The sequence below is a fragment of the Myripristis murdjan genome, chromosome 3 (genome assembly GCF_902150065.1).
Source record: "Myripristis murdjan chromosome 3, fMyrMur1.1, whole genome shotgun sequence".
In the NCBI taxonomy this organism is placed as follows: Eukaryota; Metazoa; Chordata; class Actinopteri; order Holocentriformes; family Holocentridae; genus Myripristis; species Myripristis murdjan.
This window is the reverse complement of record NC_043982.1, coordinates 21076233-21102849: the sequence shown is the minus strand read 5'-3', so window position 1 is coordinate 21102849 and position 26617 is coordinate 21076233. Positions and strand designations below refer to the sequence as shown.

Genomic DNA, 26617 nt, shown 5'->3' with positions numbered 1-26617 from the left:
GTGGAGTTATTAACACTCTAAGATGTTTTGTGGGAACACGCTCCAATAGATCTGTAGACACTGTCTGATGTGTTTCTAATTGTTTTCAATACAAGACAATCCTCTCTGTGACTGTAATCTGGCCAAGAGAGGATCAATCAAACTGAAGATGCATGCTCCAATTATAGTTATAAAAACACACATTATAGTTTTTCTTCCCAGAGAGTTTTGTTTCAAGCTATTGCCTTAGGGTGAAAAAATGTGACTGAACTCTGAAATGAAGTTAAATACCAGCTGTGATCTTTTATGTAATATTTAATGTGTGTGAAAGAAAGGAAACTACAAGACTCCGGATATCTCCCTGGACTGGTTTTGGTTATGGGAGAGGGAGGGGTTTGTATGAGGAGTAACTTTGGGCAGAATTTACTCATGATAAACAACAAAAGATGCTTCAGAAATATGTCAGAATGCCCTCATATCTTTGTGGTGATGGCAGAGAGGGCACAGAGCGCTGCAGAGGGTCAGCCAATTTCAAAAAGCACCTCGTTTTCTATCTGAATCTCAATCCAGCAGTTGTCTTTGGGCAGCTGCTGTGAAAATACATAACAAAAGCTCTTCTTGAGAAACACTGTGCCAATCAAAGCAGGCAACAGGAGCTAGATGCGGTAAATATGAGCCCGTTATTTGAAGTTGAGGGTTTTTTCCCCTCCTGGCCAAACAAGCTCATTTACTTTCAAACTTCAAGGTTTATGACAATTTTGCATTAAAAAAGAGGGGGTGGGGAAGAAAATGTTTGGATTTTGGCTCCCCGATCATGATACAGTTCAAATAGGAAACACAAACAGACAAGCAAAGACTGGAACAGATATAGTTAAGCTGCAGCTAAACAAAGACATACGCTGTGGTGTTCGACTGATATCAGTTTTGAAGGGCAATAGAGATACTGATGTTTGTATTGAAGCTTTGTTTGGATATTCAGTCTTTTCAGTTTTTTAAGTGTGCTTGGGTGGAAAAGCCCATAAAAACATTACTGAAACCATCATAATGTGACATGAAAACCCTCACTGAAACTTATACAAATGGCATTCTTTTATGTATTAGCGGCTCTTTAAGGCAGGGTGACCACCCCAGGATTGCACAGGGGCTAAGCCGTTAATTGAGATGGTGGTTTAACAAGGCCACCTTTGCATACTTCTTTAAACTGGCCATGACCTGGTAGTGGGGAAGCTGGATCATTCTGAGGTGGTTCCAAGGGTAAAAGGAGTGCGAAGGAGAAGCAGAAGGGTCAGTGGGATAGATGCCGGTGGGTGACTTGGGTGGGCTAGACCCATGGCACTCCCCCTTGTCAGCTGCAGCTTTCCAGATTTGATCCATCAGACCGGAGCCAGAACTCGGGCCTCATCCTGCATCTGGCAGCCCACAACTCTCATCCTAATTACCCCAGCAACCGTTCTCCTCCTCTGAGCCTTGCTAATCTGTGGAGGCCACGGCCCTGCCGTCAGCTCCACTTAGTCAGGAAAGGGGAAGGGAGGGGAAAAAAGGAGAGGCAATACTGTACCACGTACAACCTTGCTGCTATGAATCATAATGCATAAACATAGCAAGAGAACAGAGGACATCTTGACCTAAAACAGGATGAGGGACAAGGAAAAGGGCACAGACGGGAAGGAGGTTATTTGCCCAAACTTTGAAAACAACTATGTACAGAGGAGTCTTTGGACTATGTAAACTAAAGAGGGCTGAAGATTCACCTACTGAGAGTTGTGAGCACTGGTGCTTTCAAGCCCAGGACAGTGGGGGTATTAGGAAGGTAAAGGGCCTATTGAGTGCTGAGCTATCTTGCCCTGGCACTTAATCAAAGGGATTAAGGCTTGGGAAGCCAAGCCCACAGGTTATCCTCCAGGAAGCATACCAAGTAGTTATCAAAAACATGCAAGTTCAAAGCAGCTCAATTTTCCTATATTAGAAGTGTTTTGGCCAGAGCCCTCAGGCTTGTTTCTAGGTAAAAGAACTGTGTTAGAAATGTTTGTACTTGCAAGCTGGGGAGGCAAGAGAGGCAGGGGGAAGGGAGTTTGTTCTTAAGTGGAGACCTGAGTCCATCAGGCACGACGCAGTGTGATCAATCACTCCTGGTCCCTGCCTCAATCCCAAAGAAACCTGATCCGACTGTGTCCGACTTTCACACAAGTCTCTCTCCCAGACAGTGCAGGGCATGGCAGGGTGTCAAAACAGGTAGTTACTCACAATTCACCTGAACACCTTGGGATGGCTGTCAGAGGAGATATTATGATCCGTTGAATCAACCTGTTTACTGTTGTGCACGGATTTAAGAACATTCCATTAGCAAACGTATCTGGGGCAGGAGATAGTAACGTTAAAAAGCTCTCTCTCTCCTCTACCGGCCACTTCTACACAGTAGCAACCAACAGAGAACCTGCCAATCCTATCAGGCCCATAGCAAGCAGACAGGAAGTGAGAAGACTAGTCTATATCAGCATAAAGGATTGTGCCCAAGTTGTTTACACACGTGTGTTATCCATAAGCAATCAGTGTGACATGTTGAGTTTTTCTTTGACATTTCTAACACGGCAAGTGGTGGGTCTGTGGTTTGAACCTCATGTATGCAGCTTAAAAGTGTGACAGAGCATGTGACAGATCACGCAACTCCTAAAAGTTTCAGTTGTAGTCTGTTTTTTTTTTTTTTAAGTCTATGCCTAACATATGGTCTTCTATGAATTAATAAGAATCAAGATTGTGTGTAAATCCTGGTTTCACATAGGTTATACATTGAGAGCCCATAAGAAAATATCTGAAAGTTAACTGGGTAAATATTTTTGTGATTCAAACCTTGTCTAAAAAAACTATTTTGACTGTCTTGATAGTACATGAAAATATACCCTGCTTGGAGTAACAGAAAACACAGAAATAACTCACAATTTTACGAAGGTATGATGTACATATCTTGATTCATCACTGAGGAAAAAAAACAACAACAACAACAAAAAAAAAACATGACTGCAGCAGTATGGCAAGACTAAAGCTCAGCATTAGTGAGAAGAGTCCTTACAACTGCTGAAAATTACATCCTTAGGGGTAAACACCTGTAAGTGTGCACCCTGTACCTTTCTACCAGACATCAGACAAGGCTAAAAGTGAGAAGATTAACTTCATGAAAAAAAAAAAAAAAAAGCTCTAGCCAACCCAGGACGATGTCAAAGGGTTATGCCTTGTTATGATGAAATCAGCCTGGTCCCATATTGAACATGTTCATTACTAAAGCCTCTAACCTGCCAGGATCGGGGTATGGCTTCAATAGACAAACCCCATCTGTCTGACGTTAGGACCATTGGAAACAGATGGGCCTTTAATTGTATTTTGTCCAAATTGCAAAATAGCTACTTGGGAAAGAAGCTAAAATAACATACAAACAACAGCAACTATGATAACAACTGCGCCTGGAATGAAATGAGTACAGTAAGAGATCAAAAACATAAGGCTTACAAATTCAGCCGTGCTCTTTGAAAGGGGATCTCCTCGAACATTACTGGCCCAGTATTGATTTACTCTGCAATTTCGTGTTTCTCTCCCCACGCCAGCTACACAATTTCTGTTGAGCAGGAGGTCCGGCAAATAGCACTCATCAGATTTTTCCAAAACATAAAAGATTGATACCTTGATTCTTTACAGACAAAAAGATAATAGAGGAAGGGTTGGAATTGGTTTGGAGAAAGGAGCCCTGAGAGCAAAATGAGATACCCAGGCCCAAGGGCTATTTTAATAAACCGTAATGGGAAAATGCTGCAGAGTGGGTACTCTTGTGATGGAAAATCTGTAAGCATATAAAAATGCCCATTCTTACCTATTAGCCCTTATGATATAATCCTATGGTTGTGTTGGACTGTACTGGTAAATGCACAAGCCCAAACTTACAAAGGCAGGATTAACTACTGAACAATGATGACAAGAAAAGTGGGTAAATAGCTGACAAAATCATGAAAACTTTCTCTGTTATACTTGTTGAATAATTTGTTACCAGCTACATACACTAAAACTCAACAAAAGGCAAAATTTCCTTTTTTGCTAACCACTGTCAGCAGTGCAGAGCACCAGAGTTGCCTCCCTTTCCCAAACCCTGCAATTTCCAGCCATGGACGAAAGGAAAGAACAGATAAACAGGCTTTTTTATATTTCAGTCCAAATCACATCAAGGTATAAACAGTGAGCCCAGAGCACATCTCCTATTCTTTTTCAAAGTAAGTCCTGCTGTTCCATTTCAAATACCTCGGGGTTATGGGTCATAATGCTGCTTTCCAGCTTCTGAACGCGTTTATTCAGGCATCCAACTGTAAATAGGGGAAGATTCAACATCAAATATCTCTATTCCCCATGCTGGCCCTTTCGTCTGTTCTGAGTGGATGTGTGCTTTGGGATAACAAAGTAACGGGTTCTCCGCTCTTCTCTTACCAGACTCAGAATACCAAGTGGCAAAATAATTGAGGCGAGTGTTAGGTTCCATTCTCTTTGAGTTTAATCAATTCAGAGAGTGGAATTTCAAAATTCAAATACTGAAAAAAAAAAGATGTGAAAAGTTGGCAACCTATTAGGAAATAATATAATGCTGCAGTCTACTGTCAAATGAAATGTATATAACATTTAGTAATGTTTTTAAATTTCTGAGTTGAAATTCACAATTGGGTAAGGCAAAACATCCAAAGAGGCCAAATAATCTGAATTTAGAGGTAACATAAAGTCAATAGGAAATCAGCATTAGCTTATGTTATGGTTCACAGCATTTAGTCCGTTAAAGGGGTGATAAATGTGTTATAAAGCTGTTACAAGCCCCTAAGGCCATTAGGTGCTGAGCTGAAAGCTGCAGAGCTGTTTATGAGATTGCTTATTACAGGCCAGACCTTATCATCGCCGACCACACAGAGGTGGTCTACTCTCTAAAGAGTAGATTCACCACTGCTAGTTCAAGTTAAACCAGACTAAACTAATGGAGGCATTTGAGCAGATCACCAATCACAAAGAGATGGCAAATCAAAAAGTGGAGAGGAGAGGTAGAGGAGAAGAGAAGGCTACAGAGGAGAAGGCAGAGTGACAAGCAGGTGGCTTCATCTTGCGTTTATCCACCACATATGTCCTTTCCACCGCTGAGCTGACAGGTAGGGACATAGTGTGCTGACCCGTGGACCTGCAAGTGGAAATATATGGAGCAGTGGAAGAGCGTAGGTGTCTTTACTGACGTATCTCATCACGCTCATTCACTATAGTCATTTTCCATAGTCCAGAAGAGGCTTACGAGAACACAACTGCTCTGTGCTGGCAAAACCACAGCTCTCACTGCTCATTCTTTAAAGTAAACATCAATAGCAGCACAATTGTGTCTTTCATTGTATCTTTCATCTGCCTCGACCAACAGCCCTCGATCCTTTTCTACCAGACGCACACACAATATAAACATAAACAGCCCTATGCCTCATTTGGATTTGCAGCGAACGGGAGAGATTCGTATTAAGCCTTTGCAGCTGTGTGTGTTCCATTTGCATATGAGAAAACAGTTTCAAAAGGCTTGTCTATAATGCATAAGAGCCTTTTAGGCTGTGTTTACTGCAACACTCTATTCCTCCCACTGACAATCCATGTGCGGGTTTGCATCATTTTGTGAGACATGCCAGTTTTGAATTATTCAGTCACTCATCCCTGCCACAGCACCTCATTTAGCAAACACACATGTGCATACACACACACACACACACACACACACACACATATATAAAGAGAAAGTGTGGCCGACAAGGATACTACAGCAGCAGCTCAGCCAGTCCCTTTGGAAAGGTGGGAATTTTATTACCACACCATCAAAACCTGTCGGATGCCGCTTCCCTACGCCAGGCCCCCTTTGTTAGCAGAGAAGATGATGTGCACCACCAGCTCATGTAGAGGTTGTGTATTCTGTGTACTTTAATGGGCCCTGGGCCTTGAGTGTCATGAGTAGAAGAAAACACAGTTCAATTTCCCTTAGCGAGTGCATAAAACAAGGATCTCCACTGTACTGGCCCCATGCATAATTCACCACCGGTGATGTGTGTCTTAAATGCCGCTGAAATATACATGGCGGCATATGCTAATTTGGCAAAGGGTGCTCTCACACGCTGTATTTGCTGAACAGACAACAAGAGAATAGCATGTCATGCAGACAGCTCCTTCTGGACACAAACAGTCTGTAGTGTGTGTGTGTGTGTGTGTGTGCGTGTGTGTGTGTGTGTGTGTGTGTGTGTCTGTGTGTGTGTGTGTGTGTGTGTGTGTGTGTGGGAAGGGGAGTGGGGAGGGGTGGGGGGCTTAAGCATATTGTGAAATTGACAGTAGTTCTTTGACAAGCTGACAAGTGTCTATACTGTTAAATTGTCTTCACTCAGTAACCACTTGGCTATTTTGTATCCTTAAATGTCTTTAAACCACACGGAACTTACACTGCTTGAATCTTGTATAAGTATTTGAAGTATTTGAGAGTGTGTGTGTGTGTGTGTGTGTGTGTGTTGTTGTGAGGAGGTGGTGTTGTGGTGGGAGGAGGAGAGGACAGACTGGTGGTGTCAGAGTTTATAAATGAGGGAGGAAATGTCTTTATCCCAGGTTTGGAACCCCCACCCCATCTCCAGTCCCTCTTTGTATGTATGTGTGTGTGTGTGTGTGTGTGTGTGTCTATGTGGTTTGGACCAGGCACTTGCTCCGTCAGATACCCAGCAGTGTATTTAACAGGGCCTTCCCGCCGGGCTGCCAGCCTGTTCCCCCCTGACGGGACTACAACCCAGCTGACGCCCCCACAGCCCTGCCAACACACCCCATGCCTTCGACCCGCAATCTGCTCCCCTGATCCCAACGGAGGGATGATAGGGAGGGATTAAAAAAATAAGAGAAAAGACAGTAAAGAAGGAAAGGAAAGGAAAGGAAAGGAAAGGAAAGGGGAAAAAAGGAAACTGGAAAGGGAAAGGGAGAGGAAAGAAAAGGAAAGAAAGGAAAGTGGGATATCCTACCCTCTAACACGAAGGCGCACTGGAAGAGTGGAAAAAGCTTGCTAAAAACAACAACCTTCCTATGCAGACTCAGCGCATATGTGCAGCTGCCCAAGCTGTGGTGTCACTGGTGTTCACTGGTGTTGAACAGTGTGTTAACAGGATGTGTAACGCAGTGTGCTGGTCCTGCAGGACGCTTGGCTGTGCTGCAGCCGGGGCTGGGTGGCAGCGCTGTACAGTAGGGCGGACTGCATGGAGCAGTTATGTAGCCGCTCTGCTGGGCCAGTCTAATTACAGGAGAACAGCGTGCACCAGTCTGGGCCTCCAAATGGCACCATATGTTTTCCCAGACTAACTGGCTGAATAAATGCCATTTACCCATTCAGGATGCACTGTGCACTGTGTCTGGGAATCAGTCACTAACACTCATACAAACCCCCCGCTCACCGCCAACCCCCTCCTAACACACACACACACACACACACACACACACACCCCTTATTCCACCTCTGCCATATAAAACTCAGCTGTCGGTGATTTACCCGGATCACCCCACCATGCATACTCACACATCCTTTCCTGTTCAGTTTAACCATTTACAAGACCTATTTAAGACGCGCACACACACACACACACACACACACACAAGTGTGACAGGAAATAGGTGGTGGGATGGTAGTGGTACTGAGCTAACTGTTTTGGTTAATCAAAAACAAGATTTGCAAAATGGCAGTGATGGTGTTAGGGTGTGGTCCGATCCCTCTCTTTCGTGGTCAGGTGTGCTGACGTGGTATGACCAAGGGTCTGTAAGTATGATGAAGGTCAGGAGTGAATTGAAAAAGAGGAGAGGACAAAAAGATGAAAAATGTGTTCTCGTTTGGCTCTAATTTAGTGACCTCACTCCAGGGATTCAGGAATCTTGGTTATACCCACTATGGACACTGCAGTCTTTTAACTGTGAAAATGTATTTACCATCTAGCTGTCTTTTGAAACCCAGGCTAATAGCCAACATTTTTTTTTTTTTTTTTTTTTGTCTTTTTCCTCTGATTTGAAACAAACAGTATATTCCCACCAATACTCACCGGCAAAATTGCAATCATGGAAATACTGATAACAAGAACATAATTCTTTTTGGTAGCAAAAGGCTCACTATGCTTGTATCATGACCTCTTTTTTTTTGGAAATGCTCTCTGTATCTTTGCTAGATAGACCTATCACACGACATCAGTTTGTTAATGAGAACAGCCTAGGCAGAAGCACTTACAGATGCCTATCGAGGACAGAAAACAAAAAGAGAATGTAAGTAAATATGGATTCTAATTAGTGTGACAAGGTTGAAAACACAGATAACACACTGCAGCAGCCAGAAGGCCTATTCTCTCGCACATACACATGCACGTGTACGCTGGCACACACACACGCGACCGCTAAAGCATATGCCAATACACACAGACCTATACATCTTTGTGCATGTGCACACACACAAACATACACGGCATACACACACACAGACCGGGAACAAATCAAATGTTTTAATCAGCTTGCTACAGCACATAATGAGGATCCACTAAGCCTCAGCTATCAGCTGCCATCGGCCACTTACTAGTGCCTTCAAAGAGCTGATTTCTCTCTTCTTCTGTATCCAGCTCTACACAGTAGCTCTTGGAGAATAAATGCAGTCTGTGCATGTGCAATAAAACCCTATAAGTCTAAGTGATGTTCCAGCAAGTGATGAACAGGATATGCAGTAAAGCAAGGCGGCAATCATGTCTAAGTGGAGTAGACAATGCAGCCTATAGGGGAAAATGTGTGCAGGTAAGAACTGAATACATCCTATTTGTCACTAGCGTGATTTATAGCATGGAAACACTAGAGAACAGTTGTCTGGGGGTCTCAGTCGCAGAAGATCACATGTTGGCGCATGATATGCCATGTTATAGCCCATAAATCTGACAATTTATGTAATGACCTTACATACCTCACGTAGCCCATTTGACTCCCACATAAACAGATACAGTATCAGATTCACCTCTCACCTTGAAAGCACACGCCCTCCAATGCGGTGCTGTGTGCACCTGGCCTAGCCACACCTGCTGCTTTGCACATGGCAATCACATGAATCAGTCAGGTCGGTTACAACCGGACTAGTTTTTGCAGGGCTGCAGGTATGTCAGGCTTCTTACTCAATAGTCCAGGTGTGTGTGTATGTGTCTATGTGTAGCTGTACAGAATGTGTGCAGGTGGGCCTCCTGGTGCAGCTTTGGCCTCCTGGCGCAGCTCTGACCTCTGTGAGGAGAACTCACAGCTCCAGGCCTCCAGCTGGAGGAGCCACGACCTCAGAACCAAGCGAGCTGAGAGACTCGTCCTCCTGTCCTTGTCCTTTTCCTGCCTGCCTGCCTGCCTGCTGCAGTGTGTCCTGACTGGGGGACGTGCAGAGCTGGGTCAAACGATTTTTGGAAATAATTCTTAAGAGTTTAGCTCAAACCTGTTCAGAGAACCAGATGGGTGAGGTTTGCTGCATAGGATGATTCATTGAGGGGCAGAGAGTTTACTTCATCACATGAAGGTGTTTGAAAGTCAATTTAGCACTTTCAGTCAATTTATTATTAACTATAGTGTTTTAACGTCAAGTCAAAGGAGGATAAATGCCTATTCCTCAAGAGATTTCAAAGGTACACACTCTTTAGGACTAACTGCAATTAAAACAGAGGTCTGATGAACCACTTCTTTCCAGCTCAGGGCTTAAAAATGAACATTTTAGCTTTACTTTGCAGAAAAACTGGAACTTAAGGAGCCCACTGACACGTAGAATGAAATTAATACTAGCCCAGACAGATTATTAGTACCTGTGTATAGATAACCTAACACTCAAGTTAATGAGGCAGCATAGACTCTAAAAAATACATGCACAAGATTGTATTCCTCTGTATATTTCATATTTTATTGTCACTGGGTCAAGACAAAACTAATGTATGGTCAAGCTGAGCATCACATAGCAGATTTCACAGTTCACTGCCAGTCCTAGCTGGACTGCAACCTCTCGACAAACACCCTACTTGTGTTATGTTTTGATAGGAAGCAGTTTGTTCATAGTGCTACTGCAGCTGGTGTTGTTGTTATTTCTGTTTGCTAGCTATTTCTGTCAGAGAGGTAAAAGCTAAAGAATAGAGAAGTATTTAACTCTCTGTGATGCCATAATTAAATGTGGTATAGAGTCACACCTGGCGTTGAGAGTCTCACTCACCAATTGGACTAATGCAATCTACCCTTGACTTGGCCACTCCAAAACTGCCCACCCTTGAATCTTTTCCACACCCTGTTTGTCAGTTTTACTGACAAACAGGGGAGGAAAATAATGTTGTTGAGGAAAATAATGTTGTTTAATGTATAACGCTTGAATTCTAAAATACAGAATTTTAATTCAACTATGTCAATAGGCTTATTGGCTATGATGTTTTTTTTAAAAGTTTCCAAATCACTCTTTGTGTATTTTGACTGCTGAAAATGTGACTCTATTTGACAAAATGGAGTTATGATGCTTACAGAACAACTCCTCTAAGAGGTGGAGCAACAGTTCAGCAGTAATACAGCAGGCATTCAATACAAGGCAGGACTTCAACATCTATTGTTGCAGGCAACACAGTAGCTTGAGCAGACCACTGTCCAAGAAGAGCAGGACTCAAACATACAGACTAAAAGTGCCCCATCCATGCCATAGGTTGAAACACACATCAACACTAAAGCAAACCATCCGAGCCTCTGTAACAACCCCCCAGTCCAGCCTACCATAAAATAAATGACGTTGTTAGCTGCAGTCTCGCAGGTGAAATGTGCTGCTGCTACAATTATTCTAATGCCAGCATGCCAGGATGCCAGTGGTACCAAATGCTGCTGTCAACCCAGGGGTTTAATTAGCTTGGCACACGTGCCACTTATAATCACCTGCCATTACCGGTTCTGGCTGCATCTGCTTACACGTCTGTCAGTGGCGGGCCGGCTGTGTATGTATGTATAGGTGGTTGGGTAGGTCGTTTGGTGATTGTGAGTGTATGTTTTGGCAAATAGAAGACAGTCCTCAAGCATCCTGGAAGCCAGACACAAAGGGCTCATACACACTTGCATGTGTGCGTGTGCATGTGTGCATGAACATGTGAACGCTCACATACAGTCAGGACAGCAAGCATATTTTTCATTTCATACACTATAATCAACTTTCTACTGCCACTACGTAAGGAATACAATTGTGATTTCCCAGAATAATGAGTTATCATTTATGTGTTCTCTGCCAGTTATTTACTGTGTTTGAAGAGTTCTATTTCAAAATGCTGTGATGTTGAAAATACAAAAAATATTATTTGAAGTTCATTATTCAATAGCCTTAAATTGTAGTGGTACAATTTTGCATTTTAGGACTCCAGTAATCCCCTAAAGCTATCATTAATATTTTAAATTTTGCAATTAATCAACCATATTATGAGTAGGCATCCCTTTTTGAAATGGCACCTATGTCATTTTTGTAAAAGGGCTTCATTTGCTAAGGTTTGTTTACTTTTTTTTTTTTTTTTTAAACAACATTTTCAGCCCAAGTAGCCACTGACTAAAGCTTGTCAGTGGTCCCCCTTGTGCAGAAGCATTGTCAAAACAGAGGAGAGCAGGGCTTCGTAGTGTCAAACTGCATTGTGAATAGGGCTACACCTGAGGCTGAATACATCACATTGTGATTTCATGAGAAATGGAGGAGGAGGGAGGGAGACAAAAAAAAAAAAAAAAAAACTTCTAGAAGCAGGAAACAGGGGGGATAGCGAATCTTGGCCCAAAACAGTAGAAATGGAAGTTAAAAGTGAATCAGTTCACTCCCTCTGGCGTAGCAGTGGCTACCTCTAGGGCTGGAGATGGAGAAGGAGGAGGAGGAGGAGGAGGAGGAGAGGAGCCCCCTGGCTTTCTCAGTCATGTGACCGCTGAGCTCAATATCTAAAGGATGGACCTCAGGCTGTGTATTTAGCTATCAAGGCCATGAGCTCCCCTGTGCGTGTGTGCACACACTGCCATCCATATATGTATGCATGTGTGTGTTTCCAGTGGAATGAGTTTTTCCATTCTCAACACTGCACATTTAAAAGGTGCACACACACTGCCGTTCCCACTGACAGAACACTGTCTGAGCTCTCCTGTCTCACCTACATCTACTTGCATCACAATGGCTCCAACTATTCCCATTCTTTCCAGAAAGTTCCCATTTAGCACTAAACCAAGGCTTTGATATTGTGCTGCCTAAAAAACATCTGTTGGGGACTTGTGTGGCTACACTAATTACAAATATCTGCAGTAATCCGGCGCCGATAAGAGAGTCATTACTCCACCAGACATTTATCACTATGGGATTGATGACCCATTTCAGAGGCAGCCTTTGTATGGGGAAGTGAAAGCGCTGATATCCCTTTTATCCTACATCGCTGCTGAAGCCATCCATTCGTCAGGAGGCAGGCTAGTTAGAACTGTAATTAACAGCTAAGGACTTTGGCCCTAATAGAATTTTTGCAGGAAACTGCAGATTGACTTGGGAGGGGATGGGGGTAGTTTTACAATGTTTTTCTTTTCTTACTAATTGCCACTTGGAATGGCTGTCTGATGAGAAGAGTTGCTCCATGCTCTGTCAAGAAAGTGCCACAGCAGCACTCTTCAGCACACTTTTGTACAATTGTAAATAGGTAAGATTAGCCGAGAGAAGCACAGGCACACCGCTGAAACGCAATAATCTGTCACAAACACGCAAACTCACAGGCTGAACATAAAATATGCACCCCTAACGCCCACTCGCTGCTCGAATGCGCAAGTTGTGGGTTCTCTCTCTCTCTTTCTCTCTTCCTCATTCTCTCTCTCACACACACATACACACACAGAGAGGAGCGGCAGATGATCACAGTAGGTGAGGACTAAAGGTCTGGCCACCTGCCGGCCCCGTCCCACTCTCTCTAGCAGTAATGAACAGAGACAGCTTGGGGACCGCCCTGCCGAGCTTGTCCCCCCACCCAGCTCTGTGCTGCAGGGGCAGCGCTGGAGGGGCCCTGGGGTGACAGGGACGCCAGAGATGTTCCCCACACTGACAGGCAGGTCCTAGCTGGCCAACCCCCTGTCACACAGGCCCAAGTAACACACACCACACACACACACACACACACCAAATTAGAACACATGCAAACACAAACACGCACGCACGCATGAGTACATAGTACACACCTTATCTGTTCACATGTGTATATGCACCTATCTATGCGTGTATACAGGAGCTTACAGGCACACAGACACACACACACATACGCACGCACACAGGCACACACGCTGACCTGATGTAATTCCTCCAGCACACGGCTGGTGACAGGAGCAGCTGCGGCCGCTACGGCAGACAGATGAAATTTTCATAACTATCTCCTCCAACTTCTATCCTCACCTTCAGGATAATTTATGACCTGCCTGCCAGCCTTGAAGAGACAATATGCTTGCTATGAAATGAAGTGTTCCAGCGGTGTAGGTTATAATTAACGGAGGAGGGGAGAAAGATGTGTTGCGGGGGTGGCAGCTCAGGTGGGATGGTAGTGGTTGCTGGGTTGGAGAAAGGAGTAGAGGAATGAGGCATGTGCCTGTTTGTGAGTGTATGTATGTGTGTACCTCATATATCACCTCAATTTATTCAGCAATATTGCCAGTTAATTGCACAGAGGCCTGACCAAACCCCAGCAACACCCCCCGCCATAAAAAAAAAAAAAAAAATGTTTAACCTTTCCTCTGAAAAAGCTTTTACAGATCACTGTCTGTAAAACACAACACACAAAACACACTTCCTGACCATCTAATATCAGGTTCAACTGCAGCTTCTGCCGTCTGACACAGACTATAAGGGACTGCCCATAAGTTGATGGGTGCCTACACTTCCCGTGATTCTTGATCACAAACCTATTCATGCTTATCACCTCTTTGTTAAGGCTTTCATTTGCCCTCATACAAAGAGAGCAGCCATACGTTTTTTTGCATGTACAATATTTCAGTGTTGCTGTCCTATATGAGTATAATTTAAAATACATGTTTTGGGAGGAACCGCTGTCAAACCGAGAATAATATAATTCTGAAGTCACAAAGTTCAGAAATGCCAGTGACAATGGTTGAGTGAGCACAACCTCAGCTGACCCATAATTCCACGCTCTTGTTGTTTATTTCACACCCCTGCCACACATCCTTATCCCATCATGCTCTATCAGCTCTCTGGGATTTTTCGTTTGACCAGAAAGAATGTACTGGTTTTCCTGACTACCAGTAAAACAGGCCCAAACCCATACTCACCCCCCTCGCCTTACCGCTTTGTCTTTCCCCAACACAAAATATTGTTTCCATATTAAAACAAACGGCAGCATTTAATAGGCGACTGTCTCTGCAACAAGTGTGCTTAAATGTCTGTGGTACTTTTAATGACATTTTTAAACCCTCTCTTTCTCTAAATCACTCTGCATTTCCAAGCTATTACTGTGAAAAGCCTAATTATGAAATCACTGTTTCCATTAAAACCTGCAAGCAATTTCGCACAGTTGACTCAGTCAAGGACAAACGGGGAAATTTAACAAAGAGCAAGTGTGATAACCGATTTTTGCCATTTCGACACCTCACCACAAAACAAGAGAAAGCATGTAGCTCTGTGTCTAATTACTGACTGATTTCAGAGCCAGGCAAGGGAGATGGAATTGCATGTATACACGTGTGGAATACATCCTGCGTGTGTGCGTGCTCATGCGTGTGTGTGTATGCCTGTTAGCGTGAGCATGTGCACACTGTCGGTGAAGATGAATAAATACCATCAGTCAGCTTGTTCAAAGCACATTCCTGCAAGAATAAGACATACTCTCATGTACTTTCCAGCCTGGGAGCCAACTAGGATGAGAGGACGATTGCTACGGCAACAGCAGCTGTGGGGTTCTAACTGAGGTCAGGCCATGTCAAGCATAACTGACTGATTGCTAAAACAGGGGCGGGCGCATCAGGGAGAAATTCATAATTTACAATCAAACACGCACATACACACACCTCACAAACACCCAGGCCACAGGCGATCTCACTGCACACACGCAGCCAGTCTGAGGGACCACACAGACATGTTTTAGATAAAGACAGACAAATTAGACGACAGCTTCTTAGGCTAACCACGGCGTTCACGCTAATTACAGGCTGGCCGGCGATGAAAGAGACAGATGATATGTCCTTATTTGTTTTCTCCTCCAGTGCCCTGAACTGAGTAAACACAGCAGTGCCAGTGATGTTAAGAGAAGGTGGCAGAGAGAGAGAAAGAGAGACATACTGAGTGAACAGAGAGAGAGAGAGAGAGAGAGAGAGAGAGAGAGAGAGAGAGAGAGAGAGAGCCTGGTTGGGGGATGAGAGTCCCACCCACCAGACACAGGTGTTTGCCCACCAGCACCGTGAACAAAGCCCCGAGGTAAAGGGAATCAAAGGCACAGCCAAAAAAACTTTTGGCTGGCAGCTCACGCCAAGGAAAACAGACTGAGCTAGCCATGTCTATTCTGCTAGCGACACAGGGCTGCTGTTGTGGGGAGTGATGTAGAGGCAAATATGGGGCCATGTCTGGGAGATCTGATTAACCTGTCCCCTCAGGTTGCAGCTTACATCACACGGGCCTGGTTGACAACACGCCCAGACCGATCTGGCCGCCAACCTGCATGCTGGGTTAAGACGCCTGCCCAAACACTGCCACCGCTCCTCACTAACTAAATCTACTCATAAATAAAGCTTGATGATGCCACATATACCCCGACAACGTACAGCCACCACCACACCTGTCAGATGTCACCGAGCTGCTGAGATACCAAATAAGGATTCACAGAAAACAACATGGAATGACATCACTGAAGGCCTATGGCATAACATGTCACAAACCACTTCCATTTACCTCTGTAATGACGGGCAAACATGATGACAACGTGGCTGGAGATCTATGGGAACTCACACACTTCAAACAGCTGTGTTTGCAAAGAGAGTGACTTGTCTGTGGTTAAGCTGACCCTCCCCACAGTATGGCGCCACAGTCTCTAAGGCCTAGCAGCTTTACATCAGGCCCGTCACGGCCCACATTGGACAAGGCTGCGGTTTGTCCGTCTTCATTGTGGACACGACACTGACAATCTTTCAAATTCCCATCTGGGACAGGGGGCTTCCATTGTCTCCTAAACCCTTGTCCCACCCCAGTGAAGGAATGGGGGCGGAGTCTGTCAAGAACAAGACAAAAGAAATGTCACCACTCCACTGAGTAAGTGGCAGCCGAAGGAGGTCTCTCTTCTCCTTTTTCTCCCTCTCTATGATTCTCTACAGGGGTGCAACTGGTAGCTGACAACACTGGCGGGGTCATCCCCGGCTGGGCACAACTTCAGCTCCGGCACTCTGGCCCCTGCTGGCCCCCGGTGACCTCTGGGTTTGATGACAGACTAGGGCCTTTGTGTGGGAGCACCCTGCCCAGGTGAGAGCAGAAGAGGATGACAATGGCAGGAAACAAAGAGGCAATGGAGGCTGGGAGATGGCCCTAAGGGGTCAGAGGTCAAACTGGACAGCTGAGTGATGAGTGCAGCTGTGGACTAGTGGACCTCCTTCGATGTCCTTTCGCTCTACTGGCCATGTCAGCTGATGTTGCCTTTGTTTCAGGATAAAGACCTCACTAACTCCCAACAAGCTAGAGAATAGTAATAAACATAGGCAACAGATGTACCGCGTCACAGAATCTCAGTGTATAACTATTATCGCAGTGCCCTAACCTGTGTGGATGTCCATTCAGGAGGTGAACTAAAATTGAATTGTGCTGAACTGAAAGGAACAGACTGCAATAAATAAAATGCAACAAAGTTGACTATTTTAAATCACAAATCTTACTCTTTTATGTGAAAAAAGTCACCCAGAAGATTACTGGATACAGCTCTGACTGATCCTTTATACAGTTTTCTACACAATGGCCAGTAATTTGTTGCATTCATTTAGGGATTCATTTGAATGGTTATTCTATGCAGTTTACAGTCTTATCACACTGAGAAGGAAAAATGTGTCGTACAAGCAGGAGGTCTCTTGTTGTTGGGTCCTCTGTTTTTTTTTTTTTTCCTCCCATGATGATGACAGTCTATGGTAAGAGGAAGATTTAAAAAAAAAAAAAAGACCTCCCATACTCTCTGTCAAGAACTCATTGCAAACGTATTTAAAACTGAATGAGCTGGCCTCTCTGGGTGAGCCTGAAATGATTATGAAGCATAAACCAATTGAGGTTTAGCCATTGATTCTACTTGACTGCTATTGGCCTTCTGCCTTCTGAGGTGTAGTATATGTTGTATACTTTCCTTGTACTGCTGTCATTTTTGTCATTGTTCCTTCGAGACCTGATCTCTTCAATAAATAGATTTAATCTCCACTTTCATTCTCAAAGAATTTGTTTAAAAAGCTTAAAAAATGTACACCCAAGTCTCCAAAAACTACAGCTACTTCTTGATTCACACATCACGGGCTGTCCAACTGTTTCCCATGTCAAAGGTCAATAGCTGCCTCTTCTCCTACTGGCCCACACTGAGCGAACGGAGGACAGGGGTTGCCAAGTCAGGCAAAAACCCTTCTTTTGGTCATAAACACCTTTGCCTGTCCCCCGCCTCTCACGTCCTCCTCTATAGAGGTGAGCTGGGTTTGCACTCTGTTAATCTTTCACTACAGGCCCGCTCGCTTTTACATAGACCCACTGGAGAACAGAGGAGAGGAATGAAAGAGGGGTAGTAAAAGAGAGCGGATGAAAGAGGACGAAGAAAAAGCCATAGAGAGGGCCAGATGGGCACCTTCACAGTCCATTTATCAAACCCAATGTGGCCCTCCCCTCCCCTCCCTGCTGCTCTCATGTCCTAAACCCCCATGTAATTCTGTAATGATTTTCATTATCATATAATGACCTTACAAAGCCTACAGCAGTTTGCATGGTCAGTACAAAACTCACAGCTGTTCCCTTCAGTATTTGCTCGCCAACTGTGACAAAGCAGCCTTTTTTTTTTATTGGTCAGGGCAGTGACCTCTAGGCTCTGGAAGGTCAGCATGAGGTCACCTTGCCTAGGAGGGTCCAAGGTGGCTGTGGATGTAGAGTCAAAAATCTGACATTCACAGCACACTATGAAACACTGTCTGGTTTGATGTTGATATTTGGAATTTGACCAAAACTTAATGATGAAACCTCCTTTTTTGGCATTCATGTAGGTGTGACTCTATATCTACAGTGTCCACTTTCAAAACCTAATAATTCCAGTTCAAACTCTTACAGAATTTCTTAATAGTTCTGGTACCATCAGATCTATCATCCCCTATACTCATAGCCCCAGCGGCAGGAGGTTGTCCCTTCTGGCTGATTGAGGATAAATTTCCAGGCTGCTCTTCAATCTGCACTTCTTGCGTGGCCTATTCAACTGCTCCACTATACAGTGCAGTCACCCACCCACATAATAATCCCTTTTTCCAAAGGTACTCATGGGGTATTTACCAAAGGGACACGAAGGCCAGCATCTATCAAAGAATTCGCCGTGTGCATCAGGAAAACCCAGTTACCAGAAAGGCTCATAAGAATAAAAAAGCTCTCATAACTTCATTGGCTCTGAGTGAATGAATGGACTGCCTCTGCTGGTGGGGAGAGCTGAGGCATCAGTCACTCTAAGTACCCATAAGTCACTTGTGAAGACCCAGTGGTCACCGGGTCCAATTTCTCTTTCTTTCCCTCTTGCTGGTGCTAAAAATGCCCTGGAGGGAGAGAATGGCAGCTAGCAAGCCCAGGTTCCAGAGCACAGAGTGCTGCTTTCACTGGTGTTTAAGCAGCAAAACTCAGAGAGAAACTTAATCAATCAGTGCTGGTTGTTTATGTTTATGTGCCCCTAGCAAGAGTCATCAATCATCCTTTTTTTTTTTTTTTCTTTTTTCCATGCTTTTGCTAGTATTATGTGCTGAATGGCAACCATGGAAACAAAAGGCAGTGAGATGATAAAAGCCTGCCTGTTGCATATTGCGTGGAAACCTAATTAGGACGCTCAATATAAAAAAACGCAGCAAAATGAATCAGCAAATTAATTTCAAAAGTCCCATTCCGGTGAGTGCTTTTATGGAAATAAATGAAGGTTTGAATGCGTCAGACTGAAGTGAACTAAATCCCCTCTCTCTCTCTGACTCTGCTTCTCTAATATACACTCCATCTTCAATTCAGAACAATGACTTTACTTCTTAGCAGAATCGACAAAGAAATGCAAAGTCTCTTCCTAAACAAAGCGAGTCACTTCTTTGCCCTCATCTGCTCCATATCTCTAATCAGTATCAGTGTGTCTCACTTAACATTGCACATAGCCATGTGTTTTGTTTCGTGTAAATGCTATCTGTTGACAGCCACTTGACAGATGACCCCTGGCATTTTGTAAAGAGGGGGGGTCAAGGCATTTCATGTGTGTAAAGGAGAGAAGAGATGTTGGAAGCAGTCGGAGTTCAAACACATTATGGTCTGGTGTGTGGGATGCTTGCACTCCCTGCCAAACTAATCTAATCACTCCGTCACTGCTGATAGAGTAAACTTCTGTCCGCTCCGTCAACATGGACTGAGCATTTCCTGGCCTGGTCTGTGACATTTGTTCTCAAGATCTGAGGGTGGGCTGGGGCTAGACTAGGGTAGAGCATGGCTAGTAGGTGGCAACATTGCATTGTGGGTGGTGTAGGGCTGGAGGTGGAGGGGTCGGAGGGTTAGGCTGGAAATGGGTGTGGTGGGATGGTCTCTAGCTTTCAGCACCTGCATCTGGAATGCACTAGTGGAGCAGGCCCTACATCAGAGTTGTGAGGCTGCAGGCATCAGCGCGGCATGGCGGCGAGGTGTGTGGAAACAGTCTGTTTACAAGTCTCATCTGGATGGGGTGCAGCTAAGGGTCAACTGGAGGGACACTTCAAAACAGAGCGGTTGCGTGGAAGGATGAGGGCTGTCACACTGGAGGAAGTTGGCTTTGTATCCTTCAAAAGAGAAATGCTGCTATCAGGAATTTGTAGTCTGTGGGTTCTGCCTTGGGCGATTTGGCTTTCTTCAGGGTTTGGGTCTTGTTTGGCCTAAAATGTGTGTGTATGTGTGTGTGTATGTGTGGTAGCTGAGAGATTATTGACACTGCAGTTAAATCTGTTGATAGGGGCAGTAAAAATATGTGATTGCAGATCTAGTGTATATATGCATGTCGGTGTGCTTGTGTGTGTGTGTCCTTTCTTGTGCTGAGGGGGAGAGTGACTTAGAGAAGGAACAGCTAAAATAACATTGTCTTGTGTGTGAAACCTTTCTTTATCTGAATGAATGGCCAGTGTTCAAATCCCTGCTCTCTCTGCTCTTATCTGGGAGGAAGGAAGTGACCGGGCTTATCCAAGACACACGTTGTCGTTGTGATAGCTGTGATAGCTGCCAGGCCCAAGGACTACAAACAAACTCAAACACCAACCACAGCACTGCATATCTGTGGAATTTGCATCATTGTCCATCCACTCAGACTGAAAATAAGGCTTAAGTGATGATTTACAAGATGTGGTGATCATAATTATTAGTCATCATCTTAGAATTTAAAGGTAGACTATGCTGTTTTAAATGGGAGGGCACGCCATTTTCTCTACTAATGTTAAGGATGAGGCTGAGGAAGGATAAAACCCCTCAGTTTTATGCCAAGACTAATAACCCATGGATTTAATGTAACACTTTTATGTCCCTGTCTTGAATTTAATGTCAAATGTACACAAATACATAAACAGCAGATTATGATGAGATAAAAGAGTTATCCTTAACTCCTCAGACATTTCTAAGTTATATTTTATATAATTATAATTAAGTGGCGTTCATGATTCTACCACATCATGTTGGGGTACTCTCCCCTTTGAAACTGCATAGCCTGCACTGAAAAATAACTTACCTGTAATTTTGGCATTTTACATCAATATTTTGACAATTTTCAACTGAGGCAGTAATTCAAAATAAAATGCAGCTAGACTGCCAAAAATGCATATATACTAATGTTTTCAACTGTGGATATCAAAATCCTAATACAACGCTACAATTTATTGGGTATGTTTACAAAATACAGAAACATACCGTGAATTAAATAAGAGCAATCTTTAGCAGATCATGCTATAATCTGTTAGCTCTCCTAAAGAGTTTCATTCTGTAAATATATAAAGAAATGTATTCCGTCTCTCACAAAATGTTTACTGGCATCAAAGTAAGACTCACCAGTGACTGTTGTTTAAGTGAGGAGTTAACTTTGTGTAAAATAAACACTAGCATTTTACACAATCGGTTATGCATCACGCAGTTAACACTAAGTGTCTGTTGCAACATTTTATTTGTCTGCATGTTGGTTTTTTCATCATGAATGTGAAACAATGTCAATGCTTTGGAGCTGGTAGAGTGCCAGACTCTGCCTGTATCACCATGTCAGGCAGTGATTTAACTAACAATGTGGTCTTACCTGTCTCTCCATGTCTGTCTTTGTTGCTGTCTGTCTGTCAGAGCAGAGAGCAGGGTTTCTGCCATCTCCCTCCTGCCCTCGCCTGCTTGGCCCTCCTCCTCCACCGTCGACAGGAACAGCATCGTCTGAGGGAACCAGATAAAAAGTGTTAACCAAGAAGATCAAGGACAGTAGAACAAGTGATGGAGTATGAAGTGAAGAAGTGGATAAACTATGACCTCCAGTTAGTGATCATCAGTAAGGCAACAGCTTCTAACAAAAGAATAATTAATGACCAAAATAAAAAAAAATCTGTTTTTTTTTTCTCTTTAAAGACCCCATTCCGATTTAACTTCCATCAGTTTGATGTTACTTAAAACGTGCAATATGAATTTATGCTATGGCAGCCTAAAAAAGTGGGCTAGACTTAGTTTCAACCCTCCACTACGTCTTTGTGAGCTTCTTGCCCTATATCCTGTCCTCCTAAATTGTAAACTGCATGGAAGGACTACCTAAAGCAATCCGTCCCTCAGCTCCTAACCTCAGTGTAAAAATCAAGCTGCTCTGAGCCAAGACTCCATTATAACATCCCTGGGATGGCGACATACAGTAAGTCTAGTATAAAGTCAGTTTCACATCAGAGGATGGGCAAATTACACCCAATATTAGAGTGTGAGTCAATTAATCACGTCCTGCACAGCACAGTGTAATGTGTGAGTATCCCCCTGTTGAACATGAATTACAGGCCGGCTTAGAGTGTGACGTGGCGCATCAGCGCTAATCTGAGACATCCTGGCAAACCTTCGCCTGAGAGTCGTCGGCAGCCTCTAAGCCGGTTGAGAGGGAGTCAAATGAAAAGGGATCTGGCAGCCCAAATTAAATGCAGCGCTGTCAGCCACGCTCAAATCCCTCTTTCCCCTCACTGTCTCTCTTTTTCTCTACCCTTCACAGACTCTCTCTCTCTCTCTGAATATCCTTAAATGTCTCCCTCCTCTCTCCCAGCCTCTGAGAAGTGATGGATCTGTAACTCTGACTGACTCTGACGCCTTGTTAAGAGCAGCCTCTTCCCGTCACATCCACCAGTCAAACGCGTTCATTTCTTCACATTAACAGGCACTCGCCTCCTCAGTCATCCAACCCCCTTTTTCAAAAAACCACCATGTAAGGGAACCCTCGTTTCTTCCCCTCTCCGTCTCTTTTTTTTAATCCCTCTCTGACAATCCACCTGTCTGTCTTAATTCGTGTGAAGACAGGTTTGATTGTCTGCGTGTGTGTTTCCAAAGGAGAGGAGTGTGATTTTGAGACAGGGTATTATGCTTACTTCCTGCACACCACACAGGACAGGTGTCAAAACATGTGGCGGCATGTGACTGATTACACCTGACTCGGAGGAGACACCAAAGATTGCGGTGACCAGGAGGAAGCAGGGCCGGCTGTACGCCCTATGGAAACTGTACCTTCCATTTTGGATCAAACTCTGTTCTCCCAGGATGATTGACAGGATAAGAAACTGTGCGAAAGTGTATTCAGAGTTTATCACCATCTCAGCCAGTAGACATCATATTGCCGTACTGGCCGTGTTCACTGTGTCAGTGATTCAAGCACAGCAACGAAGAACAAGTGAAACGTAGTTGATTCAAAACCTGACGGGTTTCAGAGCTTGCTTCAGTTTTTCCTAAAGCTGACCCCAGAACAAAGAGAGGTGAATTAGGTAACGGCAAGACAGACAAGACATTGCATCAAAAAATGCTAAACCTGACTGTGCCAAAAATACGTCTGCTGCTATTCAAAAAGTGTAAATTAAAAAGAAACAATTGATTTAGAGAAAAATGACAAAACCATAAAGACACCTGGCCTCTAAAGAAGAATAGATATAGAATAGATATTAAGAATTTTCTGAGCTTTACAGGGATGATCGTAAGCCCTGGTTTCTGGAAACTTTTTCAATAAATAAGCTGCAAATAAAATCAGAGCTTCATGTCCCTTGAGGGAGCATTTCTTTCTTTCACAGCGGTTTCAGTGGTCGGTGGGTTCACTGATGGCCAAAATGCATCATCAAGCTTTTATGTCCAAACACAGATGAAGGCAGAAGCCAACTATGTAGCACCTAAAGGCCGCCAGCACAGTGAACTCTGCTTGCCTCTCCCATTAAACCTTGGCAAACACAGCCTCTGTTTTAAAGCAGTGTGTACACGTGCATTAGCAAACCTCTCTGTTTGTTCCTTTGCTAGTTCTTGTTGGGTATGTGTGTTTCTGATGATACGAATGTGTTACCAAGCCTCCTGCCTGTGAAAATGTTTGTGCATGTGTGTGTGTGTGTGAGTGTGTGTGAGAGAGAGATGTTGTGCTTAGAAGACCTAGCACTGAGTGAGGCCTTCAGGTTTAGCCCCAGGCTGATCCCTGGGCCATTTAGACATCCCGCTGGTTGTTTACTGGCCAAGCCCAGCCTCAGTCCGCCCTGGCCAGACCAGAGCCCTTTATCTCTGAGCCTGTGTTAGCACTAACTGCCCCCCTCTCTCCTTCTGTTTACCACTAGATGACAGTAGCTGTCCTCAGCCCAAATCCCAGCCCGCCTGATGCTAAGCAGAGATGTCCCCCTGACCTGGGCCACATCCCGAGGTGAGCGAGAGGACAAGCAGGGCCAGGGTACCCCCAACCCTGGTCACAACCGCAACCCCAGACCTAAAACTTACCCTTGTGTATTTATACTGTGGATAGGCATAAACATTTCCGGCCCTGTTCAGAGGCAGGGTAGGTAAATAAACATGCAGGCGGGCTGAGGCGATGTGTTGGCTGGTGGAAGGTGGGAATAATGATGGCACTCCAAGTGAAGGCTGGCTGGGGGGCAGCCTGGGGCAGCTCACTAACACCTACAACCAGGACTGTATCTTAACACCAAGCATCTGTCTATTCCATCAGACATGCCACTCATTCAACACAGAGTAACCAAACGGGGTGATTATGTTTGTTACAGCCCAACGTGTGATATGGTGCACATCCGCTGAAAATTAGGTCACAGAATAGCTTACAATACAATGAGAGGCAAGTATGTGAAGATTTAAAAAAAAAAAAAAGCGAGAGAAAAAAAGCATGTATGCGGCACAGAAAGTCTGACACTCCATAAAACAGTGCTACTAGCTGACCGCCAGGGTGTCTAAGAAACTGTTAACACCCCATGAAATGCCTTAGCTGACTTCAGACCTTTCAGGGGACCCAGAGCACTCTTAAGCACGCTGGCACTTTAATTCCTAGGAAACATTTTGGCCCATATTCATAAAACTCGGCAGTAACATCTCTGTGCCAAGTAAACTTGACAACGTGGTAATTTGAGGTGATTTATAAAGTTACCATAGTGGTGACATCATGTGGCATTATTATCAGGTGTGTCCATGGTGAAAGCCAATGAAAATCAACATGTTAATAAGCTTATACATATTTAACAACCACCGTCATCAGCCATGTGTGGAAGCAAAATGGAAAGTGAAACATCAGGAAAAGGAAGGAAGCCAAGATTTTCACCAGCAGAAATTTAAGAGAAAAGGTTTTGTCATACAATCTGGGGTTTTCCTCCTCCAGCAAATCACCATCTTCCTCATGCACTCCCACTGCTGCAACTGCAGTGTTTGCCATGGGATTTAATAAACAACCCAACTAATGAACCATAATTAATAATATAAAGTCCACTGCCATATTACTATTATTACATAAATCAACATTTCCAAGGACAACATTAAACACTGGTCTCAGATTAGGTCTGTTTTTTTGTTTTGTTTTGTTTTGTTTTGTTTTGTTTTGTTTTGTTTTGTGTTTTTTCTTTTTCTTTTTTTTTTTTTTTGGTTTAAATTAATAGCCATAACTTTAGCAAATTAATTATCAGCTGGAGCAATACCCAACTTGAACTTGTATTCATCTCCAGTACTGAACATGAACTGGAATTACCATCTAACAAAAAGAGGTGTTGTTTTTTGCGCAGCAATGTGCTTTTATGAATCGCTTATGGGATGTGCAAAAGAGCAGAAGGAGGCGGTAGTGACAGAACAGATGAAGCAGTAAAATTCCTTGGTAAATCCTTTTTATGAATGAGGAGAATGCCTACTGCCATGGTAGCTTGCCCTTATGCAATGTTAAAACTGCCGGTGCCTTTTATGAATGTGGGCCTTTATGTCTACAAGCCACAGTCACTTACAAATCCCAAAAATTCATCAGCCACATTCACACCAGTGATGATTTTTAGAACAGAACAGAACAGACCCTGTAAATGACGGCTGGTTACCTAACCAAGAGGCTGGTAAAACAGACAAACTCACAAGCCACAGCCAAACATTCCCAATGCTTTGGCTGTTGGCTGGTGTTAATTTCCCACCATGGTGCCACTCCTCCTATGCCCACCTCTGTCTGACTAACTGGCAGGCTCTATGTCTGTCTCCATGGTATTAGCATGTGTAACAGGCCCAACAACATGGCAGCAGACTCCGCTGTATCTCTGTGCCAACCAGCCTGTGTGCCCATATGGAGGTAGGCAGGGCCCTGCCTAGTAATCCATCCTCCTGTTTATGACTGCTGGGCCACCGCTGGGGCCCCTCACTCATAATAATGACCGCATGCAATCCTCTGTGACATCCATTTTACATTAACATTTACACTGTAGACATGTAACTGACACTCTAATCCCGAGCAGCGTAAAGCGAGTGAGCAGGTAGGGGCCCAGTGTCTCACTAAAGGACATGGCTGTTGATGGACAGGTTCTGGCTGCTGCCGAGACTGCTTTCTGTTACAGGAGAGACTCTAATATCATGGCCTGTATGTCAGAAATAACTTGAGCAATGGCCTGAAGGTCAAAATGAAAGAGTATTTGAGAGCATCTTACTTTCATAATTCAACACATTTCCTGTTGATACAAAACACTGGGGTGGGACATAACATAGGGAGGGACCATTTTTAAGAGGGATATCCTTTAGGGGGAATCAATAAGGCATGTTGAATATGGTGTTAGATACCAGAAATTTAAAAAAGGTATTATTGTAAAATAGCTGAATATTATGGCATGGACAATTAGCTAAGAAAGTGAAAACTCATTTTTCATTTCATTGTAACTTTAAGGGGTTGATTTAATAATC

General features: G+C 43.9%; 1 protein-coding gene across 3 annotated transcripts in view; it reads right to left on the bottom strand.

Annotated features, from left to right (window-relative positions):
* Nucleotides 1–26617, bottom strand: part of fto (FTO alpha-ketoglutarate dependent dioxygenase) — a 139559-nt gene that overhangs the window by 51383 nt on the left and 61559 nt on the right. For 2 of the 3 annotated variants that reach the window (XM_030080095.1, XM_030080104.1), the window contains exon 8: nt 21522–21646. In XM_030080095.1, the coding sequence (XP_029935955.1) occupies nt 21522–21646 (125 nt within the window). Of the gene's footprint in view, nt 1–19562; nt 20035–21521; nt 21647–26617 lie in introns of those variants that run through there. The other variant, XM_030080113.1, reaches the window with a different exon arrangement.